Here is a 26,314-nt window from a genome sequence, read left to right as displayed (position 1 = left end):
GAAGTTTTTAAAATGTTGGGTCCTTGTTCCACATGTGAAGTAATTTTTAGTATTATCACCATTGGAGTATCATGTTTCTGAAAATTTATACATAAAATTTTAAAATCCAACAATTATCTAAAAGTTCATCCAGATTTCAACTATTGATACTGTTAGTCTAAAATCGCAAAGAGGGCTTGTGTCCAGTCTTGTTCATTGTATTATCTCCAGGCCAGCAGTGCCTTATGTTCATTAAGATATTCAAACTTAACAAGTATCTACCTAATCTGTCTGGCCCTGAAAAATAGCCTAATACTAAAAGGGCATTCTTCCTTACTCCTTACATCAAAATAAAGTTGTCTTTTTTTTTTCTCAGTGCATCCAGTTCTGAACAGTGTCAGCAGCAAGTGGAAACATTTCCACTTTAGAAAACTAAATGAACATTAAACCCCTATCTCCTATAATTTTCTGTATCTTAATTTACAAGATCCAGAATTTGTCTTCTCTAACCCTAAGTATTCCTTGATTTAGGAAGGTAAGAGTATGGCACTAGAAAAACAGTTTCAATTGATCATCACTTTGACTACCCCCCCCTTCATCAAATAAAAGCAGCATACAAAGGCAGATCATTGTGAGCAAATCCAAATTTATTTTAACGCCATCTCATTTTCGATGTGTTTAAAAACCTCATAAATTAGTGGGTGCCCTAGTTCCCTGGGACATGCCAGAGGTACTGAAATTCATCACCTTCCTTTCCAACTCCCCAGCAATTCATCCAAGTCCATAACTTCAGAAAGCCAGGAGTTGTCTTTTCAGTCAGTCTGCTCCTCTGGTTCCTGGTCTTTTTTCAAGGAGAGACGTAAAAAATATCTCAAACAGGGAACAAAAATCAAGACTCGAGCTTCCAGCTCAAGTTTGTGTAAGATGGAGCAAAGGAAGAACCCCACTGACTCCAGAGAAAAGGACAAGGTTCAGATGGATTACTCCATACAGCTTTGTGAAGGGAAAAAAAAATCTGCAGAACAAAAATGACTAAGAAGATTTACAAATGACGATCCATTTGATAGTTGAAAATTCCTTGGTAAATGCAGGCTCCAGCTCCTAAAAATGGGAGAGGCCTGACCAGATAAGCTGGATCAGAAGAGAAATCTGCCACATTGAGTAAAAACAATCTGAAGAACAGCTCCTCTATTTTGAGGCCAGATAAAATACTTGAAGGAGTGGGGGAAAAGAGGAAAAAGCCCCAACAGATGGGAAAATGCTGACGTTGGAGTGATATAAAAATTTCAGCTGTATTTTTAGTGGCTGATTTAGCCTCCTCCCTGTTCTGTTGTAGGGCCACAAACCTTGACCACAAGCAGAAGGTAGTAGAAAAAGGCTAGAAAGAGGGGCTTGAAGACGATGGATTTTGACTCCTGATTTTATTATTCAATCTCTTTTTCTATTTAAAGTAGTCTTCGGTGTCTGGGAAGACTGGCCCCCCAAGATCAGAGTCAGTGGAGCTGGTTGTTGTTTGAAGGGGGTGGGTTGCGGGACTGGGATGGGGGCAGGGAGACCCCGCTCTGCTAGCGGTCCTGGGTGGAGAAGACGAAATGCACTTCACAGAGCCTAGGGTGTAGTGGGAAGGGGATGAGGCAGGAGCGGCAAGCTGGGGAGATGGGACCCACACCTCAGTCCCCAGCTTCATTATCTTCTAGTGTTTCCCCACTTGTGGCATTCTCTGCAGTCTTGGAGGCCTGTATTTGGTGAAAGAAAGGACTGGTCAGTTTCCAACTATTTGGGGTAGTCTCTGGGGGACCAAAGACAAAAATATCTTAAACCTCTGGTCAGGACTGAGAAGGGAGAAAATAAGGATATGCAGAAATCTATAGCCCACCACCAAGGAAGGTGGAAGAGAAAGGGATAAGGTTCACCCTGACAGACTGGGATGATCATAACACACCTTCTTTTTTTTCTTTTTCTGTGTTTTCCGACTTGCAGAACTCTGGAGGAGGGCCTGGAAAATAGGAGGAAGGAAACAAATCATGAAGAAAAGACAAAGTATTTCTCTTGGTATGGTAGCTCTTTTCAAAGATTTGCTGACATTAAGCCCTTACTTCCAGGCAGGTGCCATGTGCTGCCCACTTTCCATCCACACTAACCTTTAGCTCTGCATCCTGGACCTCCAGTTCAGACTTGTAGAGGTCAGGCTCAAAGGGACCACTAGTTATCCGCATGGGGCCATTGGGCATGAGCAGAACTGTAAATTTAAACTGGGCAACAAATTCACCTATGGGGAAAATGAAGTGCTTTGATAAAATGTTCCTTCCACATACAAAGACAGATGCCCTTTTCCCAAAATTATAGGGAGGAGGGTACCATATAATCAATGGGTTATGACACAAAACCACTTCTTAAAACTTACCCTCCTTCTCATAGAGAACATTAAATGGTTGTAGCAGTTCATGTTTGGCGCACTCCACCACACCCATCCGGGCCTTCTTCTCATCTTCAAATGCTCTGGGTCGGGGAAAAGGAATTTAGGTATCCTTAACTCTCCCTCAGATTTTATCATTTTGCTCATGTTTTTAAAGAACTTCTACCCTCAGGCCAGAAACTAATCTTAGGATTGCTCTTTTCCATTACCTTTAATGAGGGAGAGAGGAAGAGTGAGCAAGGGAGTAAACGGAAGTGTGTGCGTGTGTGTATGTGTGTGTATGTGTGTGTTTATGTATGCACTGCAAATCTAGGCAGGAGAAAAAAGGAAAAGAGAAGTGAGGGAGGGCAGGTGTTTCTGGCATTGTCTATGAGTCAGACTATTTCCAAGTCCTGTCTTTGCTAAGGGCATTACCTTAAAGTAAATGGCATGGCATCAAAACGTCTTTCCACCTCACTGAAGAAGGCACGTGAAGTTTTCATTTTTAGGCCATATTGTTTAGAGGGGTCTCGTTTGTAAATGGTTGTTCTCTGTCCTGCATCCTTAGCCTGAAAGAGTAAGTTAGGACACATTTGGTCTATGCTCTTCCAACAAATCCCAAGTTGGCCCTCTTTGCTCATTCTGGTACTTTCCTCACCTTGCCCTCTCCTGAGCTGACAAGTACATCCACGGCATATACTTCATGTACCTCAAATTCAGCTTTTTCATGGTCCTTCCTGAAAGGAGTAGAAGGAAAGGGAACCATTAAGAGCAATAAGCTTTTCCTGGGAGTTTGGAAGAAAAAGTTGATAACTGGTAAGGTGGAAGATGAAGGGTGTGTTGGCACCTACTTCTGCTGATCTGTGGGGTTCTGGATAATGGTTTTCTCTCCATCAATGACATGCTGCTTCAACTGATGTGACAGCATACCTGTAAACAGGACAAGCCCTATGGTACCAACCATCTGGAATCCAAAAAGTTTTCCTAATCCACCCACCTAAGTAGTTTGATAGGCCACGCAATGAGAAAAAAGTGCCAACCTGGCTTTGGAAGCACTGGGTACAGGTTTCAGGCCTAGACTGAACTAGAGTCAGGATGGATAATCAAGGAGGCAAAAGCCTTAATTCTGTTGCAATGTTCATTCTGAGACCCTCAACCCTCAAGTTATTTGGGAACTCACCTTCTATTGGCGTGCAATTAAATGAGTGGGCAACTTTGTTCCAGGCTTCTGTCACTTGTGTGTTCTACAAGTATAAAATCAAATAAAAAGTGAGCTGCCAGGAGCTATTATGTCACCATTATGAGAATAAGTAACACTGAAGAGCCGAGTTCTAATATCTTCCACCTAGTGCAGTGATTCTCATTGGTTTTTCATAACCCTATCACTCCACAATCTAAAAATACCTTCCATTTTTCCATTTGTGTATCATTTTATAAAACGCTTTCACAAAGATAATCTAATTAGACAAAATTTTAGAAGGTGAACAGGGCAGATCTATGTCCCAATCTAAAAGAGGAACCTGAGGCTCAGAAAGGTTAAAAGACTTGCTGAAAGTTAAGTAAGCATTAAGTAGAAGAACCTGGTCATAATCTCAAGCTTTTCATGTAAAGCCCAGTGTTTATTTCCATTATACCTAGCATTCTAACCTGTTGAAAGGGGAACACAAACTCAAACATGATCTGATCCTTTAAGCTATGGTTCTTATACAAAGAGAAAAGTGAATAATCATAGCTAATATTTATTAAACAGTTTTGTGTCAGATACCATGTGAAGCACTTTACATGGAGTATACCAATTGACAAAACAATCCTGTGAGACTAAAGTACAATTTTATTTGTTCCCGTTTACAAATGAAGAAACCTGAGCTCAAAGGTATTTTAAAAACAGTAAGGGGCAATAATATGAACCCAGACAGTCTAATTTTACAGCTATATATTAGCCACGTCACGACACTGCCAAACTGTGAAGACACAGAGTAATAAATATATAAATAATAAAACAAATGTGCAAAAATTCAACAGCTAACACGAGTGCTTACTATGTGCCAGGCACTGTTCAAAGTGACTTACATCGGCTCTATGAAGTAGGAACCACTATAGTCTTCATTTTACTGATAAGGAAACTAAGACACTGAACGGGTAAGTTTAAATAATGCAATTAAGCAATAATGGGGATGAAGTATAAACTGATTAAAAGCAAAGAATGGGGAGTAAGAGAGCACAGAAAAGTAGAGAAAAAAGGACAAGGTTTTAACTACTGAACAGATCTCTGGAAATCTGAGTGTTAGAGAAATATTTCACTGACAAGCCAACATGCTTAATTGTATTAGTTCATAAGAACCTTATGATCCCCAGGTTTCTTAATACTGTCTTGCAAAGCACAGGACTAATATTTGGCCTCTTTGGCCCCAGTTTGCTGGTACTATCACCTGTCTCTTCTGCCCCTTTTTATGATTTTACTTTTGTTTTATAAAAAAGCTTTTACAATTAAATGAGTGTTTGTATCTTGTGTTTTACTGTAAGCTACTCAAATTATTTTGGAGAAAGAAACACATAGAAACATAAAAAAGGATCTCCAGGAAGATCTTCTATGAGGAAGGGACCATATATCCCACATACCTCGTACAGTACAGTCTACGGTAGGCACTCAAAGAGCATTAACTGTTGTTCAGTGTTAAGCTCTTTAATTCTTACCTCTTCTTTTTAAAGAAATCCTACCCTAAGATGTAGCTAATAAGAAAATAACTGCTGTCACTTTTTTTTTATTGATAAGGAGGCTGTAGGGAGGTTGGCAGTGCAGTATACAATAACCAAAAAACAAAACAAAACAATGTGTGTGTGTGTGTGTGTGTGTGTGTGTGTGTGTGTGTGTGTATTGTATATATATAATAGTTGCAGGTGCCTAATGCATCTTTGGCTTTCAGAGTTGAACAAAAAGCTTACTTGGTTTCCAGGTTTGACCAGGCGTAAGGCAGCCTCAGCACAAAGGTGAGCTGCTTTAATAACATCAGCTTTCCGCCCTGTGACCGGGGTCCCCTGTAGAGAAGGAAATGCTATCAGTGCCTTCCTGGTTGGCTCTTCAATTTGCCAGGAAAGTATTTAGTTAATATCTGTGTCGATTATGCAAAGGCAGCCAACAAGCAGAAAAAAAAGAAACTTTTCTACTTTTGCTTCTCTAGAAACTCTCTGAAAACTTATATGGGAGAGAGGGGAGGTAAGAGGCAAATGGCAATGCAGCCCTACCAACCCTCCCGCCCAAGCTGAATAGAAAGAGTTCAAGGAAAACCACCTACCTTAGCTATATCAATCACAAAAGTGTGAGCCACATTGGCAATGAAACCATCCACGTGGACCCCAAGGTCACTGAAAAGCAAGAATCAAAGTACAGTATTAGGAATTGGCACTATGTATTTAGGAAGAAGGCAAGTGCTCTAAATTAGTTTAAGCTTACATTTTTACCAAGTCACCTTCCTTGAGAATATAGTCCTGGTCACTCTTCAAAGGGGAGAAGTGACATACACAGTTATTTACTGAAATGCTGGTAGGAAAGGCAATACCTGTAAAAAGAGAATCATTATCAGCCTCACTTGCCCTCCTCTCTCAGAACGCTGCTGCCCCCTCAAACAAAAGGAAGGATTTTCTTCAGGTCTTAAGTTCAATCAGTCTGAGTTGGGTAGAAAATCGCTAATATCCCACCTGCCATCCCATTAATTCAAGCCAGGATGGGGATTGTATCATTAAAATGGAAAACAAAATACAACACAAAAACTATGTAGGACTGCATAAAACTTTTTTTTTTTTTTTTACCTTTCTTCATTTCCTTTTCTTTCTTGAAGATTTTCCCTGTTTCTTCCATGATCATGGCATCACCTTTCTCACACAGGCTCAGTACTGACACACCAGAGCTGGATGCTTCCACCAAAGACCGAAGTACCCCTGGTGACAGAATCCCATCATGACAACTTTAGTGTTGCCTACTTACCACCCAAAACCCAGAAATTGGACTAGGGATTCTTAATATTCCCAATTAACACTGCCCTAAGGCTGAAAAAGGTAATACATTTTTGCGTCTTGGAATATACCTATCTACAATCTCTAATTTCTATCTTCCTTTCCTAAAAAACGTCAACACTCTCTTACATAATGTGACAATTTGATATACACAATCTGTCTCCCTAGACAAGGCTTTAGACCTCCCAAAGATGATAGCTTTAGTGTGGTGAGACAGAGTTTATGAACTTCAGGGGGCTCCTGCAAAGGTATACCACATACTTGCAATAGCAAACTGGAAGAAATTTATAGGCGTCAGGGACAACAGGAAGATAGAGCTGCTGACTCAAAACTGATGCACTGTTAAATGCTGCCTTCTTCCCTCCTCAGATGCCCCACTTAGGTGTTAATAATCTCAAATAATGCACTTGTTTCTTCTTAAATATGCACATAAACTAATGGGACTTAATCCAAAATCTCTGGGCTTTAACAGACTCATGGTATAGCTTTCAGCTTATCTCAAAGAGATATGTGACCCAAAACAGTTCCAAAACTGGAATCTGGTATCACAAGTGCCTCAGAAGTTATACATCACAAGAAAGAAATAAACTTTTCTTTCTGATTCAAACACTAATATCAAATACAGTACCAAAATGTCCATCGTGTTAATGAAGCATTTTTCTGTTCACTGAAGGCCCTCTCCATGGCCCATCCAGAACTACAGGTTAGATTTTTGAGAAGACCAAAGGCTTACTTAAGTACCTTCTCCACAACTATCTTTTTTGCCAAAATCAGTTAGAAATCAAACACAGGTAGTATGTCTCTCTAACTGGGTTTTAAAATGGAAAGGTGAGCTGGAAAGTGAGTAAACAGAAAGTGAGACACCTGCCTAGTGTGGCAGGCAGCTGCTAAGAAAGTCAGTACTGTCCTACTAAGGACAGCTTCTGACAATTCTGAAATCAGTCCCCTCCATTCCAAACAATGCATTTGGCACGAGAAGGCACCTCCAAACACTCCCAGTGATGTCAAGTCCCTGAGAATAATCATGTTTTAGGCTAATTAAGGCTATCTGAAGATCGGCGGGATGGTAGCAACGAATAACTACTAGAAAGGACAGATAAATCTCCAAGAGTTGTGTTAGAAGCTCCAGGGGTGACCTCCAATGGTCTCCCGAGCTGGCCCAAGTGTAGAAGGGGGATCCCAACCAGGGAAAGAGTTGAAGCAAAGGAGAGAGTCCAGCAAAGCACGTGGTGTTTGGAAAGCTGGTGTCAGGGACGTTAGCGGAAGGGAAAGAGAGCCAGCGATTCGCATGGGAACCCGACAACACGTGTCGAGTCGGATCCTGACGCCGGGAGCCGCGACAAAACAGCTGGGTGCCTCCTTTCCGAGGTGGCCTCGCTACTGCGATAATCAAAGGAAGCAGAATCCAGACCGCTGCCAACCTACCCCGGTCCCCCGGCAGCACCATTTCCTCGATGCCCAGAGGGCCAAAAGGCCGGAGATGCGCCTCGTAGCCAAACCAACGGCCTAGGGTCCGAGCCGGCCAGGGAACTCGCTCTGCGCTCTTCCCAGTGCCCGGCCCGCACCTCCATAGACTCCAGCTCAGGCCTGGCCGCTCAGTTCTCAGACACAGCTCCGGGTCTTCCCACCACGCCGCACCCAGCGGACCGGCATGGGTCCCCCAAGTAGCTCACTCGCCCGACCCCGCCGCACTGGCCTCGCCCCCTTCCCTCGCCCCCTTAGCCTCAAACCTCGGACCCCTGAGGCCGCACTCACGGTTGGCGATGTCGCCCCCCATCTTATACTTGGTCACGACAAGGTCCTCGGCGATAGTTTGCTCCTGCTGCTCGTCCTCACCCGACATCTTCCTACCACCACCAACACAGTCTGTTTTCCCCTGAGTCGCAGCCTCTGCCTCCCTTCTCAGCCACCGGCTGTAGCCAGACCCCCCCCTCAATTCGCGAGCTGAGACCGAGCGAAACCGCGAGCAGGTTAGGGAGCGGGCAGGCGAGAGGGAGAAGCTGCGAGCGCGCGGGCTGAAGCGCAGGGCATGCTGGGACAACGAGTCCTTTCCTCTGCCCGTCTTTAGCCTCCTTCGTGGCCTCGTAAACTTCAATTCCCAGCGTGCCTCTCGCGCCCCTAAGCCAGGCCCTGGGGCCTTGCCCTGCAAGAGCCTCGCACGCCGGAATCGCCCAGCACGCCGGGAAGGGTCAGGAACCGGCGGGAAGGCGGAGCTGTTGGGGAGCGTGAAGGGAAGCGTGGTCTCTCCCGGAAAAACCTTATCTACCAAGAGCGCAGAGCGAGAGGTCGTAATAGAGGGGGGCGGGCTGAGGGACAGGGGTGGAGCGACGACAGGGAAATGAGTTTGGCGGCCGAGGGGCAGGGTGGAGCCGAGGTGAGGGGGCAGAGTCTACAACGAGGGCGGTGAGGTTCTTAGCGTCATTTTCTAGACCCCTGGGACAACCAGTGGGACCGGACCGGCAGGTTCACTCCAGTTTCCCGATGTTGGGAGACGGGGACGGGCCGAGTGGGCGTGGAAGGAGACCGAGGGTGCAGGGAGCAGGGCTAATTTGGGCGGATAGGCTCTGATGGGATGGAAATTATCCATTTACTGTCTCCCAACCTGGAGGCCAGTTCGTACTGAAGTAAAATGGCACTGCTGTGTTCCGATGGCAGCTAAGAGTATGAGAGTTCTGAAGCATCTGGGAGTTTCAATATTTCGCCTTGAAGGAAGGAGACGATCAGATAAAACAATCCATCTAGAGAACTTTTTCTAACTTCCCTAAGCGAATTTGTTATTCCCAGTTGGTTGTCCTAGTGAAACCCTAAAATGAAAAGCTGTTTGGGAAAGTATAGCATGGGGCACAGTAGGAGAATCAGAAGGCAACATAAGTGTCACTCTGAGGGGTAGAAAAAAGGATTGGTCTCTTATCTTACACACTAAAGGTTTCCTTCACTTAACAGTCGAAACTGAAAAAACTTTGGCATTTTTATTCAGGCATGTATAAAAACAAAACAAAACAAAAAAACTGATATGACATTTTTCCTCCTGGTTCCCACCCCAGGTGAGAGAGGTCCAGAGCTGGGTCCTTTTTCTAGAGGTATTGCACTAGTGGATGAGATTATTTCCTAAAAGCAAACCTTGGGGATCCTTGTGAATCTGTCATTGGGTAAGAAGTAGAGATCATTTACAACACATGTGGTCTATGATTTACACAAAGATGTCCAGTAGTTTTCCTTCTGGCCCCCTCTACTTCCTGAGATGAGGAGTCTGGACACGGAAAGAGCCTGTGCTTGTTGGGTTTAGATCTAGGTCAGTGCAAAAGCCAAGAAAACAGTGCCCTTCAGCTGACTTTTATCATTTTCTTGACACTTTACAGTAAAAAGCACATGCACTGGAATTAAGATTTTGACTCCTAGCTCTACCTCTTAATTTACTTAATTTCTTTAAGGCTGCTTTCTCATTTGTAAATTAGGCATAATACCTACCTCATAGAATTGATGTAAGTATTAAGTGAAATAGTGTAGGTAGAGCTTAGCATGATGGCTGGCACATAGCAAATACTTAATTAGTAGTAATCATTAATAACTAACCTCTCTTTCTTTACTCCACAAAATTTTAAACTCCCCAGTCTTTCCAGGAGGCTAAAAGTCATAGACCAAAAATTTAATTTTTTCCTGCTAGGTTCCCCACCTTTCCTCTTTCTTAGGTCTGATGGGACACAAAGGCACACTTGGTACATGGGAAGTAATCCTTCATATCTCCAGGGAGTTGCCCTGAGGGAGCTGGGGAGTGGGACTGGGAAAGCACACAAAATAGGGAAAACCTCCTTTCCTGGGGATGGCAAAGAGAAGAAAGTGCAGAGCTGATTACACACCACAAGAATTCTGTGTCTAAGTGTTTAAAAGCCTCCAAAGGTTAAATGGAATTGTCTAGGACTGGGGAAATGAGGCTGAAACCTGCGAAGGAGAGGAGTAGGGGGAAGGGTACCCTCTAGAGGCACTAGCTGCCATCAAATGCTCCCTGAATGTTGCAGGGAGCAAGAGTTATGTTCTCTGGGCATTTGCCTTGGGGAAAAGCCTACTATGCCAGTAATCAGGGTTATCAAAGGCAGAGTCAGTGGCTTCTAAGCTCCGTAGAGTTTTGAGGCGGGCATAATGGACATGTGGAGCATGTAGTCCGGGCCCCTGAAAAGCTTTCATTTCTTCATATCCTTGCTCAGCTGCTGGGCAGGGCCCCATGGCTGCATAATCTCCCCCAGGACCTCCTCCACCACGTCGCCGATTCATATATTCATAGTCTTCATCTGGAGATGTGCCAGCAGTGGGCATGATGGGTACAGGGTGGAGGGGGCAACTCTGTGTGCTGCCCAGGGAAGCACTGAGGTCTGATCCCACGTCCATGTACTCATAACCCAGCTCTTCGAGGGAACTTGGCCTAGGGGGACGAGGTGGACTGCGCCTTCTCCTTCGGTTCATGTATTCATACTCCTCATCTTCATCGTCTTCTTCTGTACCCAGGACAGAACTAAGACCCACTGAAGAAAGGGTGCCTTCCCGGGAGGAGGGAGTACCTGGGGAATGAAAAGAAAGGTTGGGTATATGAAGGACTTTTCAGGGTAAAAGGCAGTAGGGAGTAGGGGCAAGGTAGGAAAAATGAACAAACAAGGATATGATTAAAGATGCGAAAGGTTTAAGAGGAACCTGGAGACAGAGGATTAGAGGAAGACTTGAGGAAAAACCTAGGAAGGACCAGGCACCTTTGAGGTGTGTATCTGGCATGACATAACCATTCACATCCTCTTCCTCTAATCCTGGTGGGGAGAGTGGGGCAACAGGAGTAAGCAGGCTGTGGCGCTGGGAATGATAGGCACTGTCCCCACGTGGCCGTGGACTCCGGCTCCGGCTTCTACTTATCAACACCTTCTCTTGGAGCTCAACCTCAGAAACTGCCACAGGGCCCTCTGATGACTCTGATGCCAGACGTCCCCTTGGCAGTGGGTGCAGGGAGGCTGGACGGGGACACCGTTCACCACCCCCACAAACCACAGACTCCTAGGAAGGAAAATTGAAAACAATACATAAGACTTACACAGATGAAAAAAGAAGGTAAGTTTGTTTAGAAGGAGCCTGGGTTGTTCAGCGCCTTCTTTTTGCAGGACTCTGATTAAATCTCAAAGGTTTCTAAGGTTTCCCTGTCAATCTTAGCACCCTCTGCCACCCAGTCTCTCAGCAGACCCTTCAAGAAGCAAACCTTACCTGGCAAGCCTCACCAAGATTACCCTGGTCCATGGGCATGTATCCAGATGACGGACTTAGAAGGCTCTGGCTCTAAGATGAAAAAAAGTAAAGAAATTAAAAATAAGGGAGAAACCTACTCCCTTCTTCTCATGGGAGAAACCAGTGGAGTTTTCTGAATAAACAGACTTGCTAGAGTCTTGAGTATTAGTGTCTTACCACACGTGGCCGATTAAGGGTTCCAACTGGCAAACTGAGGGCAGAGCCCAATGTAGTTGCCAGGTTGTCTTCCTCAGCCTCTAGTTCCAGGTCTAGGTCTAGTTCTGGCTCCAGCTCTACTTCTTCCAGTTCCTTGTTTGTCAGAGCAGGGGGCTCTGCTCCAGAAGGAATTCCAGGCCCACTCTCTCTCTATTGGGGCAAGTGATTGTTAAGGTAGATCCTGGATCCCGTCAAGACCCCTTTTCTCTAAATTTCCTCAATACCTTCTAGTCCCCTCTTACCTTTATGACCAGATACCGAGGTGGGTCACGGGCCATCCTAGTGAACTCATTGGCTAATTCTTTGAAGGTAGGGCGAATGTTCTCATCAATCATCCAACCTGAGGGTAAGGTGTAGGAGGCATAGCCATAAGAGGGGAGCAGAGTGGGGAGGGAAGTCAGTTAGAAGATGGCTAGGGTCAGCAGATAACTCACATTTGACCATGACCATGTAGACATCAATGGTGCAGATATGGGGCTGTGCCAACCGCTCCCCCTTCTCCAGCAGGTCCGGTACTTCAGCCAATCTCAGTCCTGCATAGGGCTCTGCCCCAAAGGTCATCAGCTCCCAAACTGTCACACCTGGTACAAAGGAGCAACAGATTAGTCAATGGCAGTATGGTACATGTGGGCATGAAAGAAAGGTAGAACCTGATTTGACACAAGGATCTGAAGGGCTTAGAGATTCTAGGGGGGCATTTCAAAAGGCAGCTGTGGAATTTGGGCCAGTGAAGGTATGGAGGGCATCCAGAGGCACTGACCATAGCTCCAGACGTCACTCTGGTGTGTATATTTCCCAAAGTGGATACTCTCGAGGGCCATCCACTTAATTGGAGTCTGGGGGATTAGAGATAAAGCTGTCACCAGTTGATTTCCACAAATTTTCCTTAACATTTCCAAACCCTAAGTTCTTCACCATTCTTTTCTTTGTTGCTCTCTGAAATTAAGTTTCAGGCTGTTCTTCTTGAACTTACCATGCAGCATCTGCTTGCCTCTGAAAGAGAAAACTATTTCCTATCCCCATGTTTACCCAACCCTTTGTGTCACCTTACCTTGGCCTCACTGTGCAGTAGCTGCTTATCATCAGGGGGCATCAGGTCAGCCACCCCAAAATCTGCCACCTGAACCTGACTGGGTGACTTGAGTAGCACATTTCGGGCTGCCAGGTTCCTATGCACCATACCATGCTCCTCAAGGTAGTACATACCCTGTAGAGGAAGGAAGTGTTCTTAGATTGGGAGAATTGGGTCAAGATTCAGAATCACCCCAAACCTGAAAGCTGCCTCTCAGAACTTCATCCTCCCCGCCTGCTCCTTGCTGACCCCCAGCCAAGTACTTCCCTCATAGAACTCCTCCAGGTGCCTCTCACCTTGGCAATTTGTACTCCCCAGTTGAGCAGCAGCTGTGGCCCCAGTGACCCCCGGTGTTGTCTTACATGATCCAGCAGGGAACCCAAAGGCAAGTATTGTGTGACAAGCTGCAGAGATGAGCCTGGGCACAGTCCTAGCAGCCGTACAATGTGGGCATGGTCTAGGCTGCCAATGGCCAGCATATGCTAAAAGACACAAGATGGGTTAATGATGGAACAAACATGTTCATATACACGCAACCTGTGCACACCCAGATCAAGGCTCCCCTACTTCCAAACTAAATTCATGTAGAACAACATTCTCAAGTACATCAGTGTGGTTAGCATAGCATCTGCTAACATAGGGCCCTGCTTCTATATGAATGCTTCTAATCTTGTCCTCTTCCAGTAGCATCCGGAACTTCCATACTTTACTTACATCAGTTACAGCCTGAAAACTTTGCCGTCCACTCTTATCCTCAATGACTTTAATGCAGACTGGAATCTTGATTGATTCACCCTCAGGGATCCACACACCCTGGGAAGTTTGGAGGAATTAGTCTAAGGTCATTCTCCCAGGCCAGTCCTTTCCCTCAATCTTTCTCTCCTTTGCCTTAGATCATTTTCTCCATCTCCCAACTTCCTGTTGGCCACTTACTTTGTGCACCGTTCCAAAGACGCCTGATCCAAGCACCTTAAGTTTCCTCAGCTCTGTCTCTTTAAAGATTCTGGCTGAGACCTTGTTAGCCTTCTCACTGGGATCCAGAGGCTCTATGCTCTGAAGAGTAAATGGGAAGAAGGAAGTCAGAAAATCTCACTGTCATATACCTCTCTATTAGTGAATGTCAAGAGCAGCAGAGCCCAAAGGGATGGGGAAGGGAAGAGGAATGAATTGTTTTTAGTTCTGGAAAGCCTCATATGCATATTGGGAAATGATAGACCCTGAGGATTAAAGAAGTTCTTTGTGCTCATGAGATCAGCAATGAAGAGGGTTGAGTTTTCCCTTTGATGTGGGGGTGGGGGGGGTAGCTGATAATAACATCATCTTGAGAACTTTTGTACACTACTCTTTTTTCAAAGCACTTTCACATATGCTTTCACCTTTACAGCCATCCTGTATATATTTTTTCCTTCTGTATAGATATGTAAGCTGAAGTACAGAGAAGGAAAATCACTTATTCAAAATCATGTGCCATATTAGTGGCAAAACAGGACTGAAATGCATGTCTCCCATTTAGTTGGCCAATGTTCTTTCTAGTAGACGACACTATTTCCTTGAAGAAAGGGATCAAATCTCCAGAGAAGGAAGAAGCTCTGAAAGAGCAATGGTATAGTAACAAATGTTCCACACCAATGCAAGGTGTTAATAATAGAGTGGTATGTGGGAATCTTGTATTTTATGCGTGGTTGTTCTATAAACCACAGCTTTCCTAATAAAGAAAAAAATAGGAATAATAATTTTTTAAAAAGTGACAGTATAGTACAGGGTACCTTTCATGATCAAGCTAAGTACTCACCTCACCCCGTTCCAAGTAGCGCCTCATAGCCCTTTTATTCTGAATGTGGCGCCCACGCCAATAGAGAAAAGTACCACCCAGGATCAGGATAATCACAGCCAATCCTACTACAGCCATAGCCATCACCAGATAGGTTTTACTGTGGGATATGAGAAACCCAATGTTATCCTGAGTCTACACCTTTCCTTAACAAATGTCATTTATACTTGTGCTAAAGATATGGTGCAGATTTGTGGCAAGACACTAACATTTACATATATACGTACTCCTGAGTACTAAAGGGATTAACCTATCCGGAACCCCTTAGGCTGCAGCAAATTAAATTTAGGGAGGAAAGACCAGAAGCCCGGATTCTTGTGTCCCCTGTCCAGTGCTAGCAGACTGTGTATAGAAATCCTGAAGATATAGTGACCCACTCTTCCCAGTAGATAACCGTTTTCTCCCTAGCTTCCCTCCCAAATATCTCCAGCTTTCTGAATCTCCAAGCCCATCATACCTGATCAGCTCCAGTGTTTGGCCTAAACAATCTTGCAGCTCTGGTCCCTTACACCTAGAGAAGAAAGTCACTCTCTTACATGGGACCTTCGTCAAGAGGCTCAATTCCAATAGCCTCAACTTGTTTCAGACCCTATTGTGGCATCCTGTTCTAGAGCCCAAAGCATATCTAAGACATAGCCTTCAGCCCTAGTTCACCAACCCACCTCCTCCCTGAGGTCATTTTGAATGAAAATTCCCTGAGTATTGTCATTGCAGTTTCCCGGGATTATGGTACAGTTTTGTGCCAATACAGATTTTCCACTCAATGTACAGCCAGGAGTGATTCTTAAATCACATTCCCTTTCTTTTTTCTCCCCCTACCCTCATCTTTTCCCCTATTCTGTATTCCTACCCCTACTCTTTGACCCCCTCTCCTCATCATCCCATCACTGACCCCTGGGTGCAGTTCTCATGGCAGGGCCAACATTCATTCTGAGTATCTGGGTACTTGAAGATGGGGCCCTTGGATCCTAGGACTCCATGGGGGCAACTGCTAACACAGTGGGGGCCATCTCGAAAATGGGCACACTGGGCACAAGCATCAGAACCCTGGATAGAAGAAAGAAGGTCAAGAAGAGTGGGATCTCAAGGTCAATTCCATACCTCCTCAGCAAAAACCAATCCAACCATTCAGGATCCTCCATCCACAAGCCCTAGCATTATCTGACCTCCCCATGCTGGCCTTGGGATTTGGCCATGTCACTCCTCAGACCCTCCAGTGTTGCCGATGCCCCCTCTCTCTCTTAAGAGACCCTGGCTGTGCTACTGTACCGAGCCATTGCATGTGGCAGTGCCCTCCATGGGTTGACATTCCGGGTGACAGGAGAAGCATTCAGCCTCAAGGGCAAACTCACGAGGCTCCCTGCAGTGGTGGAGGGAAGGGAAAGGAGATCACTTCTAAGCCCTGACCTTCATGCCCTGATTCCCCAGCACAGGGGCTCCTACCTCATCCCCACAGGCATATACAGAAAGTTGTCTAAAGGCTCTCAGGTGCTACCTGAACAGCTCTGTCCCAGGGCCCAACCACCACCTTGTCTCAATTCTCTCTCTCCTCACCGTACCCATTCAGGAAGTTGCAGTGGGTCACACAGACACCTCCTCGGCTGTAATTTTGACAGGATAAGCACTGACCGGGGCCTGGGCCCCAGCATCCCCCGGAGGAGCACAGTGGGTCACACACTTTGCCCTCTGCCACTGGAGAGGAACAGATGGATTAGGAGAGGAGTTTGAAGACTGTTAATAGCCCTTGGCTTATTACTCATTACTACTTCCAACCTAAACCCCGGGAGCTTTTAACATGCGCCTTCTCTTTTTCTCCTACTCCTATTTCAGGGCAAAATAGTCCTTGAACTCCTCTCCTCCGTGACTCCCTCTTCCCACTACTCAGTGGGCCCATCACCTCACCACAGTCTCTGCGGGGTCGATTATGCTTGATATCTAGTCTCTCTTCTGAAGGCCCCCGAAGCAGCCCGGTCCAGTTCAGAGAATGGTGGTAGCAGAGCTGCCGATTGGCACTTATGTAGATCCGCCCAGCACTGATTTCCCTCAGGGATCGGAGGCCCAGAGATGTTACATTCACATTCTTCATAATCAACAATGAGAAGCCTCGGCTGAGAATAAGGAAACAAGATGAGAGGGAAGACCACAAAGGTAAAAATTAACCATGCAGTGGATTCATTTTCACTCAACAAACTTGTTCTGGGCTAGTCAGACCCACTGAGAAGGAATCCTCCTCCTTTTTCCTTTTCCCTGTCAAATTCTAGGGCCCTTTGGGCCTCCTGTATGAGACAGTATCTTGTATTTCACTTGAGGACGCCTAAGAAACAGGGTTCATTGCCTGGTGATGCTCTCAGGTCCATACCCCTTACTCACTTGTAGAGGCTTCTGCCTCCAATGGTGGTCAGGTTGGAAAAGACACTGAAGTTGTGCATGTGAGGAGGCCAGGACTGGATATTCAGGTAACCTGAGAGGTTGGAGAGAGGCAGATGAGCAGGGAGCCTTCTCTTCTCCCCTTCCTTTCTCAGGTTCCCTCTTCTGATCCCTTCCTTCCCTGTTGCTTGGGATGTGATTTTCTCAGTTAATTATGCCTCAAGTTGTGCTGGTGGTTCATCTATTCCTCTCAAAAAGAGTAGCCTCTTCTACTCACCTGTGATCTCTCGTACTGTCCGGAAGACATTGAGCTTCTCAGGATCCAAAGCAGGGATTTTATGCCAGGGATCTCTGGGGAGAACATAAAAATGGCCAATAAGATTAAAGTATATCCCAGCAGCAGTGAGCATGACCTGCCTCAGAACTTGGTCTCTAAACACTATTCTCCACCAAAAGGACCCAGGGCTCCTTGGAAAAATGGCTGAAGCAGGGAAAATAGAGTATGAGTCTAAAATATCTTATGCCAAAAAATAACATGCCCAAAAAATGAAGGGTACAGGCCGAAAGAATACAGGAGTCAGCTTGAAGGCTTCCACTGGCCAAATCAGGGACAATACAAAAATAAATAATGATTGTAAAGGCTTATAAACTATTGAATCAAATAAGCATCCCTATGAGTAAATAAATAAATGAATAAATAGGAAAGGAAGTCTCTTCCTAACCCTAGAATGTCAATTTGGAACCATCATCAGAATAATTGATTCAGGCAAAGATTTCCCCACAAGATACTTATTAACTGCAAAGAGAAAAACCGTAACTTTACAACAGAAGAAACTGGCAGACATAACCTTAACTAAGTGACTAGAGATACCATCACTAATTATGGGACAAATCGGCATCATATGCCTCCTAGATATGAGGCACTGAGAAAACATTTGTGGTAATCTATCAGAAAATCACAACCTGAACCTAATGAGGAGACATCAGCAAACCCAAACTAAGGAACATTCTGTCAGCTATCAGGCCTGTACTCATCAAAAACGTCAATGTAATGAAAGTCAAACAAAAATTGAGGAACTGTTCTGGATTTAAGGAGACTGAAGAGAAAAGACAACTGAATGTAACAGGTTCTAGGATTTTCTTTTCTTATAAAGGATACGACTGGGACACTTGGTGAAATCTGAATATAGTCTATGGATTAGATAACACCTTTTATCACAATGTACAACAGATATGAAAGAAAACTTGTTTTAAAGGAATACACACTGAAATGTAACAGGGGTAAGGGGCACCATGTCTGGAAACTTACTCTCAAGTGGATCAGAAAAACAATAGTGTATAGTATGGATATATGTCTGTACGTGTGCATGGAAGGAGAAAGGGAAGGGGAGGGAGATTGAGTGAGAGAAAAAAAATGGTGATAAAGCAAATGTGTTGTAATGTTAACATTTGGGAGATAAGAGTGAGGAATTATACCATTCTTGGAACTTATAAGTATGAAATTACATCAAAAGAAAAAGAAAAAGCGGGTGGACATAGCATCCCTTACACACACGTGCACACACACACACTCTGAGTGCTGTGCTATGGATTAGAAAGTCCTTTTGCTTTTTGTTGCTCTAGGGAGCGCAACTAGGGAAAGCAGCAGGAAGTCATGGGGAGACAGATTATGATCTAAATTTAGGATGAATTTTTAGAAGCTTTAAGGAGGACAGTACCCCCAAGCTACCCCAATAACCGATGGCTTGGGAAGGTTCCTGAATAGATTCAAGTCTTGGGTAGGAGGTTGAATTAAGTACTCTCGTAGGTCCTTTGTAAACTCTGCAATTTTATGCTTAGATTCCTAATCAGCCCTGCCTAGGAAGGGTTAAGCCAATGTAAGAAGCTGTGGGGAGAGGATGAGGAGGAAGGGAAGGCAGACTGTTCTCTAACCCATTGAGGCCAGTGATCAGGAAGTCCAGGTTGCCCAGGATCTTGGTGCAGTTCACAAATCCATCAATATTGCTGGAGTCCACAGTCTGGAAGCGGCTTCCGGAGCCTGTCCCCTCACAGGCTGCAAACACAAAAGGGGCTTAGAGCGGAGGCCTAGAGAAGCCTTAGACGAAAAGATGTCTCTTTATCCGCTCCTTCTCATCTTCGACTCACCTTTGGGGCACAGCCCCCCGCAAGGCTCACAGATCTTGAGCCCATTTTTATCTACCTCCATCTTGTCTGGAGGACAGGCCCTGACGCAAGAAGTTTGATCCACCACAAAGTTATCTAGGGAAGAGGAGTGTACAATTGGAGATGAGAAAAACTGCCAACTGCCAACCGAACCCCTCCCTCTACGCCCTTGCTCTCTCCTGCTCTGCACTGGGTTTGCCCCCATCCCTATCACCTTATGTTGTTGGAAAGGGGCAGAATCTTGAGTCCATTCATTGGAATGGTTAGATTATTATAACCACTTGCCTTCTACGCCCCCCATCAACCATCACACTTCATCCCTTTTGCCCCCCAAAAGTCTGTCTAAAATCCTGGATCCACTTTAGATGTTCCTTCCCCAGTGACACTCACGGGGACAGTTGGCTACACAAACTCCTCCATACTGATACTTGGTGTGGGGATTGGGTTCCAGCTGGAAAGTTAGTTTGTTGTAGACAAGAGGCTGTGGACACCGGGGTACACAGGCTCCACTGTCATTGAAGTGTCGGCAGGCCTATGAATATGGGAGACTCGTAAGAGTTACTTAAGTACTCCCACCTCCCCCCAAAGCCCGCGCCCCCATTTTAGAACCCAGTCAAACAATCCCAGTACGCACAAAGCAGTCTGTGTCCTGAGGGCCTGAGCAGCCACCAGCACATTCATCATGGCAACACTGGTTGGGGTTGGGCCCAAAGCAGTGACCATTACATTGAGGGGCACAAATGGTCTTGGTCACTGTGGAGGGAGAGAAAGCATGGCTGTCAAGGCTCTTACAGCTGTATTCTGAGGCCAGTATTCACCCACTTGCCCTCAGACTCATCCCTACCCCCAGGTATCGATATAGGCTGAGGTAGAAAGAGATAGGAAAGCATGTGAGTTTGAAGTTTCTAAAGGGGGGAGAACCCACATATCTGGCAGTCTTCTTGTTTGGGACCCCAGCATCGCCCCTTGCAGTCTTCATGACAGGAGGGACCTGGAGGGAAGGGAGACAACACAAGAGGCCGTCAGGGTTAAGACGGCCTTGCTTGAATCAACAGGGCATGATGTCAGCACACAGGCAACCCAATCCCAAGAAGTGGAAAGGTAGGGCAGTGCCCCTCCTTGCCCTCGGAGAGCTGGGCTGGGCTCGAGTGAACCTGTCAACAAGGGGTGGTGTCACACCTCCACACCACCCACGAGGTAGCCACAGAGAAGGGACTGGGAAGGTCGCCAACCTCAGTCCCAGTCCCAGCTCTCCTTGGCAAATTAGACCTAGCAGGAATATGTCTGTGGGAATGGGCAGGGAGAAGCAGACTGTGGTCAGGGGTAGGTAGATTTCAAGGAGAAAGGAGTATGTGGTAGTGGAAGGAGTAACGGATGTGGAGCACAAAGATTTGGCTTCCCCATTTAGCACTTTTGCCCTTTTTCTTGATACAATGACTCTGTGGTTTGGGTTCTGGGGTCCTGACCTGGTCCATCCCAGTAGGCTTCTGGGCTCCAGGGCCTGAGGTGTTTGTTCCACCTCAGGAGGAGGAATGGGTTCAGATTAGAACACAGGAATACAAAGATGATGGGAAAGGAGTCACTCTGGTTTGGCAGGGACAGGGGGAGAAGTCTTGGTTGTGGCTACTCACAGTTCCTGCCATTGTCCTTCACAACTATCTCAGCATCTCGGTCCCTCACAATGTCCCTCCAGTCAATTGTGTCCATGTGGCAAAGTTTATCGTTCTTCTCAATATAAACACCTCCTGATAGAATCTCTGATGTGGGGAAGAGAAGTGACAAGGTTAAGGGCTACAACACACCCCTTCTTCTGTACCTTCCCACCCATCCAAAAGGACACTGGAGACTCGGGGGCTTGGGAAATGGGGCAGACAACTATGTCCAATTCAAACCAAGCTTCAGGGGAGAAGGCTCGGTTTATAAGAATAGAGGAGAAGCCAGGCCAGAAGTACTCCAGTCTCCTCTGACACCTGCCAGATCCGGTTTGGCCAGTGGGGGAAGGGAAAGGAAAGGAAAGGATAAGCAATCCTTAACTCAATGCATCCCCCTCCCCCACCACCAAAACACACACATAGCCCTGCTTGTGTGTTTTCCAAATGACTGGGACGGGGAGCTGTGCAAGGTGGTCAGGTAATATTTAGGCTCTATATTCCTTCAGTTTAGGGGCTAGGGGATGAAGTAAAGGTAGGTTTCCTAGAAAGGGGGAGGACATCAAGGCACATTGTACTTTGAAGTTAGAGGAATGGGTAATAGATCCAGCTCCAACACCAGCCACACCAGGACATAAGGACCCTCCCTCCATGGCAGGTGCCCCCTTCTGGGGGCCATCTATTGTTTAAGGAGTGGTGGAGCTTCAAACCACAGTGATCAAGGGTCAGGCACCTTGGAAGGGGCCCTGGGAGTTAGCAGTCTTGGGTCCTCAGCAGGTTGGTTGAGGAGCAAAGCCAAAGGAGTCAAGGGGAACTGACCAGTGAGCTGAGTGAGGTGGAGCTGGCGCAGAGCGTGGCTGGAGTTGGTGTTATAGTTCAACATGACAAAGATGGCAAACTTCCCATCGTAGACCTGGGTCCCCCGCACCACTCGGAGGTTTGGCAGTGGCAGCGTAGAGAACTCATTCATGGCCACGAGGACGTAACCTGTCACTTCTCGGATCCACTGTGATAGAGCAGATTGTGTCATTGAGGGAGACAATGGGGCCACAATCTTAATCCCCTCTCCCTCCCCCAGGAATTAAGGAATCTTTAACTCCTCTAATCCTTTCTAATTCCTATTTTGGAGCAGGGAGTAGATTGTATCATATTACAGGGTCTTTCCTGGGAGTAAGAACAGGCAGTAGAAATGATGAAGGAGTTCTAGTTCCCTACCCTCTCCTTCCAGAGCTCCACACACCAGCAGGGTCTGCGCTTAGCCCCTTCCTCAGCTCCCAGGATGCCACAGTCCTTAGCTACCTCCTGGGTTAGTCCTTGCTGACCCTGCTCCTGTTCCCTTCTGATTAAGACCAGCCCCTGTGTAGCCTTGGCTACAATGACCAGACTACAGGTCCCAAATTCCAATCATTGTCCCCGCAAGTATACAAGTTTGACTCTCAGGTACTACTGAGTCTTAGGAATGCTGAAACTCCAGCAGTGGGTAGCCTGAGGAAGGGAAGCAGGCTTCCGTGGGGAGAATGAGGCTGAAAAGGTTGAAGGAGAGTGCTGGGCTCTCTAACCTGCAGGAAGGAGAGGTCAGCATTGTGTCCGGTGAGCACGATCTCGAGGTTCCCCATCACCACCTCACACCTGTCGTAGAGCTTATACAGAGTCTGGTACTGGTTCTCCGCATCACCGGTCACACTCAGCCCATTCAGAGTCCCAGGACACACTGTTCAAGGTGGAGGTTCTGAGTGGGAGGAGGCTGGGCACAGTGTTGAACTGCACCCCTAAGAGCGTCCCCTTGGCTGCCCTCTCCCAGTAACACTCAGCAGGAGCAGGAGGCAGTTGCCTCTAACCCTCTTCCTAGGGATAGACTTGGAGGCCTATATCGGACCAAGAGCCTGAGCTTTCTCTTTTCTCAGAATCCTCCCAGGCCGAGAGGGAAAAATGCTTCTTTTTACCACGAGGGACTCCTCTGGATACTGTTTGGGGTATTAAGGGTTAATAAAAAAAAAAAAGGAGGATGCTGTTTTTTTCTCCCTAGAAAGGAGAAGTTAGAAAAGAACCCCACTTTGGTTATTCCCCTCCATCCCACCCTACCCCGCTCCTTACCCAAAGGGCACTTACTTCTCTACTCCCATCAAGCCTCCTTCTAGGTCTTGGAATAAATATCTCTTTGGGGCTAGCACACAGCCCCTATTGTGTCTACTGAGGGTGGGATGGGGGCAGAGGTGGGGGGCAGTGCCTGGGGCCACAGTCCAGCCCACAATGAGGCGATTCTATCCAGGAGGAGGGGGGCTGCCCCACCCTGTCCCCAGACTCCTCTCGTAGCACCCGGCCCCTCAAGTCTTGGGTTCAGACAAATGACCTCACTGGTGGGGGGAGGGGACTTTGGCGGAACGGAGGGGGGCGTGTCAATAGCAGCTTTGTCTTTAAAGCAGGAAGATAAGGGGCTGGTTGCCTACCCCTCTCCCCATCCTATTCCCAAACCCTGGCTTCCCTTCTCGCTCCTTTCCCTTATTCCAACACATTTCAGCTCCCTCTGCCTGATACTTTCTAGTTTCAGCAAATGCAGAGAAGCCAGAAGGGAAGCAGCAGCAGAACCGCCAAGCCCTCTACCCAATTTCATTGTTAGAAGGGTTTCATTAAGAGGCCAGGCCTTCCAACAGGGCAATCCTTACCTGCATTAGGGGAGAGGGACATGAAGCATGTCATCTTGGGGTCCACTTTACCTTATCTATGTGGGAGATACAGGGGCTCTGGAACTCTTGGTCTACCCCTACCCCTGTCTATTTCCTCTGACTCAGTGAAAGACTGTGCGTGGGGTGGGGGGGAAGGTAGATACCACCTGTTCCAACCACCCTTCCCTGAGGCAGTGCCAGCTTAGTGGGAGGCAGGAGTGGGGGTGGGGGGAGAGATGGCTGAGGCTTAAGTCCCTCTCCCTAGATCCACCCCAAGTCTGACCACTTGACCTTTGAGGGCTTCCCTTTCCTAACACTACCCACCAAGCGCAGGGGTGAGCTAGACCCAACAAAGAGGTAAACAGGTCAGGAACTCCCAGAGAAGCATGGGGACTCCAGGGTCCTTTGGGTGAAATGAAAAAGACTATGAAGGTTAGTCATTTCTAGAACAGCTCCACCCCGATCCCTTTCCTGGCAGGACACCCCCTCTTCCAAGTCAAGGCGCCAATCCTTCTCCCCAGATAAGGGAGGAGCCAAGATTTCTACACAAGGAAGTGGCATATGTATGCATGCGTGCACACACACACACACACACACACACACACGTGTGCAAACCTCCTCTGCTGGCCCAGGGCTCTCTATGGGGTCTTCCTGATTAGGAACTATTTAGGTGTCCCCATGGGAAGTATTTAGGTGTCCCCATCCATCCCACCTGCCCATATGAGTTTGTGAAGACTTTGTGTCTATGCTTGGAAGGCTACAGTATTAGAGATACATCTCTAGTCCTCCACCATTCTGAGGGTAAAGTCCATATTACACAAACAGGGAGCAAAGGGCCTAGGTGGGGAGAGAGTATAAATAACACCTCTGGGGACGAACTAGGCAGCCTGAGGAGAGGGCAGAGGGACTGGAGTTAGTAAAACCTTGGACTGTAGCCAGAGGCCAGGGGCATGGGGAGGGGCAGTGTCACAGGCCCTCCTTTGGTAGAAAGCTCTGGGGGAGGGACACAGCAAGAATCTCCAACCCCTCCTCAACCCCCACCCCCATCACAACCAGCAGGGACAAAGGGGCTATAGAAGGACTGAGACAGGGCCGGATGCCCAGAGGCTGCAGAATCCAGATAAAGGGTAAAAAGACCCAACCATGCCTGCCTCCTGCCTCCCCTAGAGACAGAGGCCAGAATCTCGGACTCCAGGGTTCCGTTTAAGATTCCGAGGACAGAGATACAGTCAATTTACTACTTCCTCGTACTCCAATCCCCAGACCCCCGCCCTTCACCAGCTGGGAGTGTTCAAATCTCAAGATCCCAGGGTCTAAATTTAGGCCCAGCAACTGTGGGTGAAGCACAGGTGTTTCTCCCACTCCCACCCTGGGGAAGGGGCCCTGGCTCTGCCAAATACCAAGCTGGAAACTTGGGGGAAGGGAGATCAATAGGACTTCTCCAGTTCCAGCACCCCTCAGGTATCTGTGGTCTCAGAGACACCTAAAAGGGGCTCAGATGTCATGGGAGTCCAGAGAGGAATAGAGAGCAATCTGAGACTCTGTCTCTTCAACACAAATAAACAGAATAGGGGTAAGGAGTGGGGCCTGGGAAGGACTCCCAGAACAGGAGCCTCAGGAGGTGGTAGAAGTGTCCTCTTGGATCTTAGGTTGGGGGTAAAAAAGACAAATAGGAGAAACAGAGTCTGGAAGTCCTGCCTCTGTAGCTTCTTGCCAAGGGCCTTGTGTATAGTAGATGCTCAATAAATATTGAATTAACCTGGGTATTGACAAAGAGAAGTTGGTCAAGGCGGAGACCAGCCAGCTTTGTTGTTTTGAGGGAAAGCGGGCAGGCAGCCTCTGCTGGGCCTCTCACCCTGATGTCACCTGGACTTGGCCCTCTCGTTAACTCAGCACCCCCCCCCCCCCAGGGCAGGCCAACTCACGGAAGAGGAGGTGCCGCTCCTGTTTTTCCAACACCAGAGAACAACAACCACCCCCACCCCACACCCCAAACCTACCGCAGCTCCGCCCTGTCGGCAAAACAACGAAACTGGAGGTGGCTGAAACTCAGGGGGAAGGGGCTGGGGAGCAGGTCCCCATCTCCAACCATCTCCTGGCGCTTACAGGACGGAGGTCCCCGCTCCTGCCCCCGTAGAGTCCCTCAGAAATGTAAACTACTACGTGGGTACTGCCCCTATCACCAGGGACGAATTAGAGGGTCGGCGACGCGCTAGTAGGGGGCTGGTCCACGAATCCCGTCCCCGCCCGGCGGACGCCGAGAACCCTAACCTCTGAGCTTGGCCATCGCCTCCCAGGTGGTCCCCGCAAACCTGGGGCCAACATCCCCAGTCTCGCACCGCCTGAGACCCTGCCCCTGCCCTGAGGGGCTCCACGCTCTCGGTTGGGGCACCAGCTCCAGAGCCTGCAAAGGCTCCGGCGCCGCTTACCTGCCTGCGAGTTGCCCACCTCTGAGCCCCGGGCCAGGCTAAGGAAGAAGCCCAGCACCTGCAGAGGCGCGCTGGCCCTCATGACTCCGGTGGAGAGTGAGGGAAGCTCAACCGAGTCCGGCCCGAGGGCCCCTGGACTAGGACATCGAAGCGGGAGCCACCTGAGCCGCCAGCGAATTAGTGGCGGCGGCAGCAGAAGTTGCAAATTGCAACTGGAGCCGGAGTCCGGGGCGGATGGGAGGGAAGGGGTGTGTGTGTCTATAAGAGTGGGAGGGAGGGC

The 26,314-nt window shown here is 47.3% G+C and overlaps 2 protein-coding genes across 3 annotated transcripts; both read right to left on the bottom strand.

Annotated features, from left to right (window-relative positions):
• Nucleotides 1–605: 605 nt before the first annotated feature.
• On the bottom strand, nucleotides 606–8,610 carry PA2G4 (proliferation-associated 2G4). The gene is made up of 13 exons (XM_077111010.1): nucleotides 8,141–8,610; nucleotides 6,182–6,310; nucleotides 5,826–5,931; nucleotides 5,668–5,737; nucleotides 5,318–5,410; nucleotides 3,555–3,618; nucleotides 3,226–3,304; nucleotides 3,033–3,111; nucleotides 2,810–2,943; nucleotides 2,384–2,478; nucleotides 2,121–2,248; nucleotides 1,922–1,975; nucleotides 606–1,715 (listed from the first exon to the last, which is right to left on the bottom strand). Exons 1-13 carry the CDS (start codon nucleotides 8,226–8,228, stop codon nucleotides 1,650–1,652), a joined length of 1,185 nt encoding a protein of 394 aa, XP_076967125.1. The 5' UTR covers nucleotides 8,229–8,610; the 3' UTR covers nucleotides 606–1,649.
• Nucleotides 8,611–9,335: 725 nt separating this feature from the next.
• ERBB3 (erb-b2 receptor tyrosine kinase 3) lies at nucleotides 9,336–26,269 on the bottom strand. Of its 2 annotated transcripts, XM_077111008.1 has the most exons (28): nucleotides 26,035–26,269; nucleotides 22,502–22,653; nucleotides 21,762–21,948; nucleotides 20,925–21,050; nucleotides 20,219–20,284; nucleotides 19,928–20,046; nucleotides 19,684–19,825; nucleotides 19,276–19,389; nucleotides 19,063–19,183; nucleotides 17,408–17,481; nucleotides 17,134–17,224; nucleotides 16,666–16,871; nucleotides 16,323–16,455; nucleotides 16,033–16,123; nucleotides 15,656–15,810; nucleotides 15,221–15,274; nucleotides 14,725–14,863; nucleotides 13,866–13,985; nucleotides 13,647–13,745; nucleotides 13,229–13,414; nucleotides 12,912–13,067; nucleotides 12,621–12,696; nucleotides 12,295–12,441; nucleotides 12,103–12,200; nucleotides 11,822–12,010; nucleotides 11,624–11,695; nucleotides 11,125–11,419; nucleotides 9,336–10,938 (listed from the first exon to the last, which is right to left on the bottom strand). In XM_077111008.1, exons 1-28 carry the CDS (start codon nucleotides 26,114–26,116, stop codon nucleotides 10,412–10,414), a joined length of 4,017 nt encoding a protein of 1,338 aa, XP_076967123.1. In that variant the 5' UTR covers nucleotides 26,117–26,269; the 3' UTR covers nucleotides 9,336–10,411. The 2 variants fall into 2 exon arrangements, with proteins under 2 accessions (XP_076967123.1, XP_076967124.1); XM_077111009.1 differs by lacking the exon at nucleotides 22,502–22,653.
• Between the last annotated feature and the right edge of the window lie 45 nt (nucleotides 26,270–26,314).

Source organism: Tamandua tetradactyla, chromosome 7, assembly GCF_023851605.1.
Source record: "Tamandua tetradactyla isolate mTamTet1 chromosome 7, mTamTet1.pri, whole genome shotgun sequence".
Lineage (NCBI taxonomy): Eukaryota > Metazoa > Chordata > Mammalia > Pilosa > Myrmecophagidae > Tamandua > Tamandua tetradactyla.
Note: the sequence above shows the minus strand (reverse complement) of the source record. Positions and strands in the feature narration are given on the sequence as shown.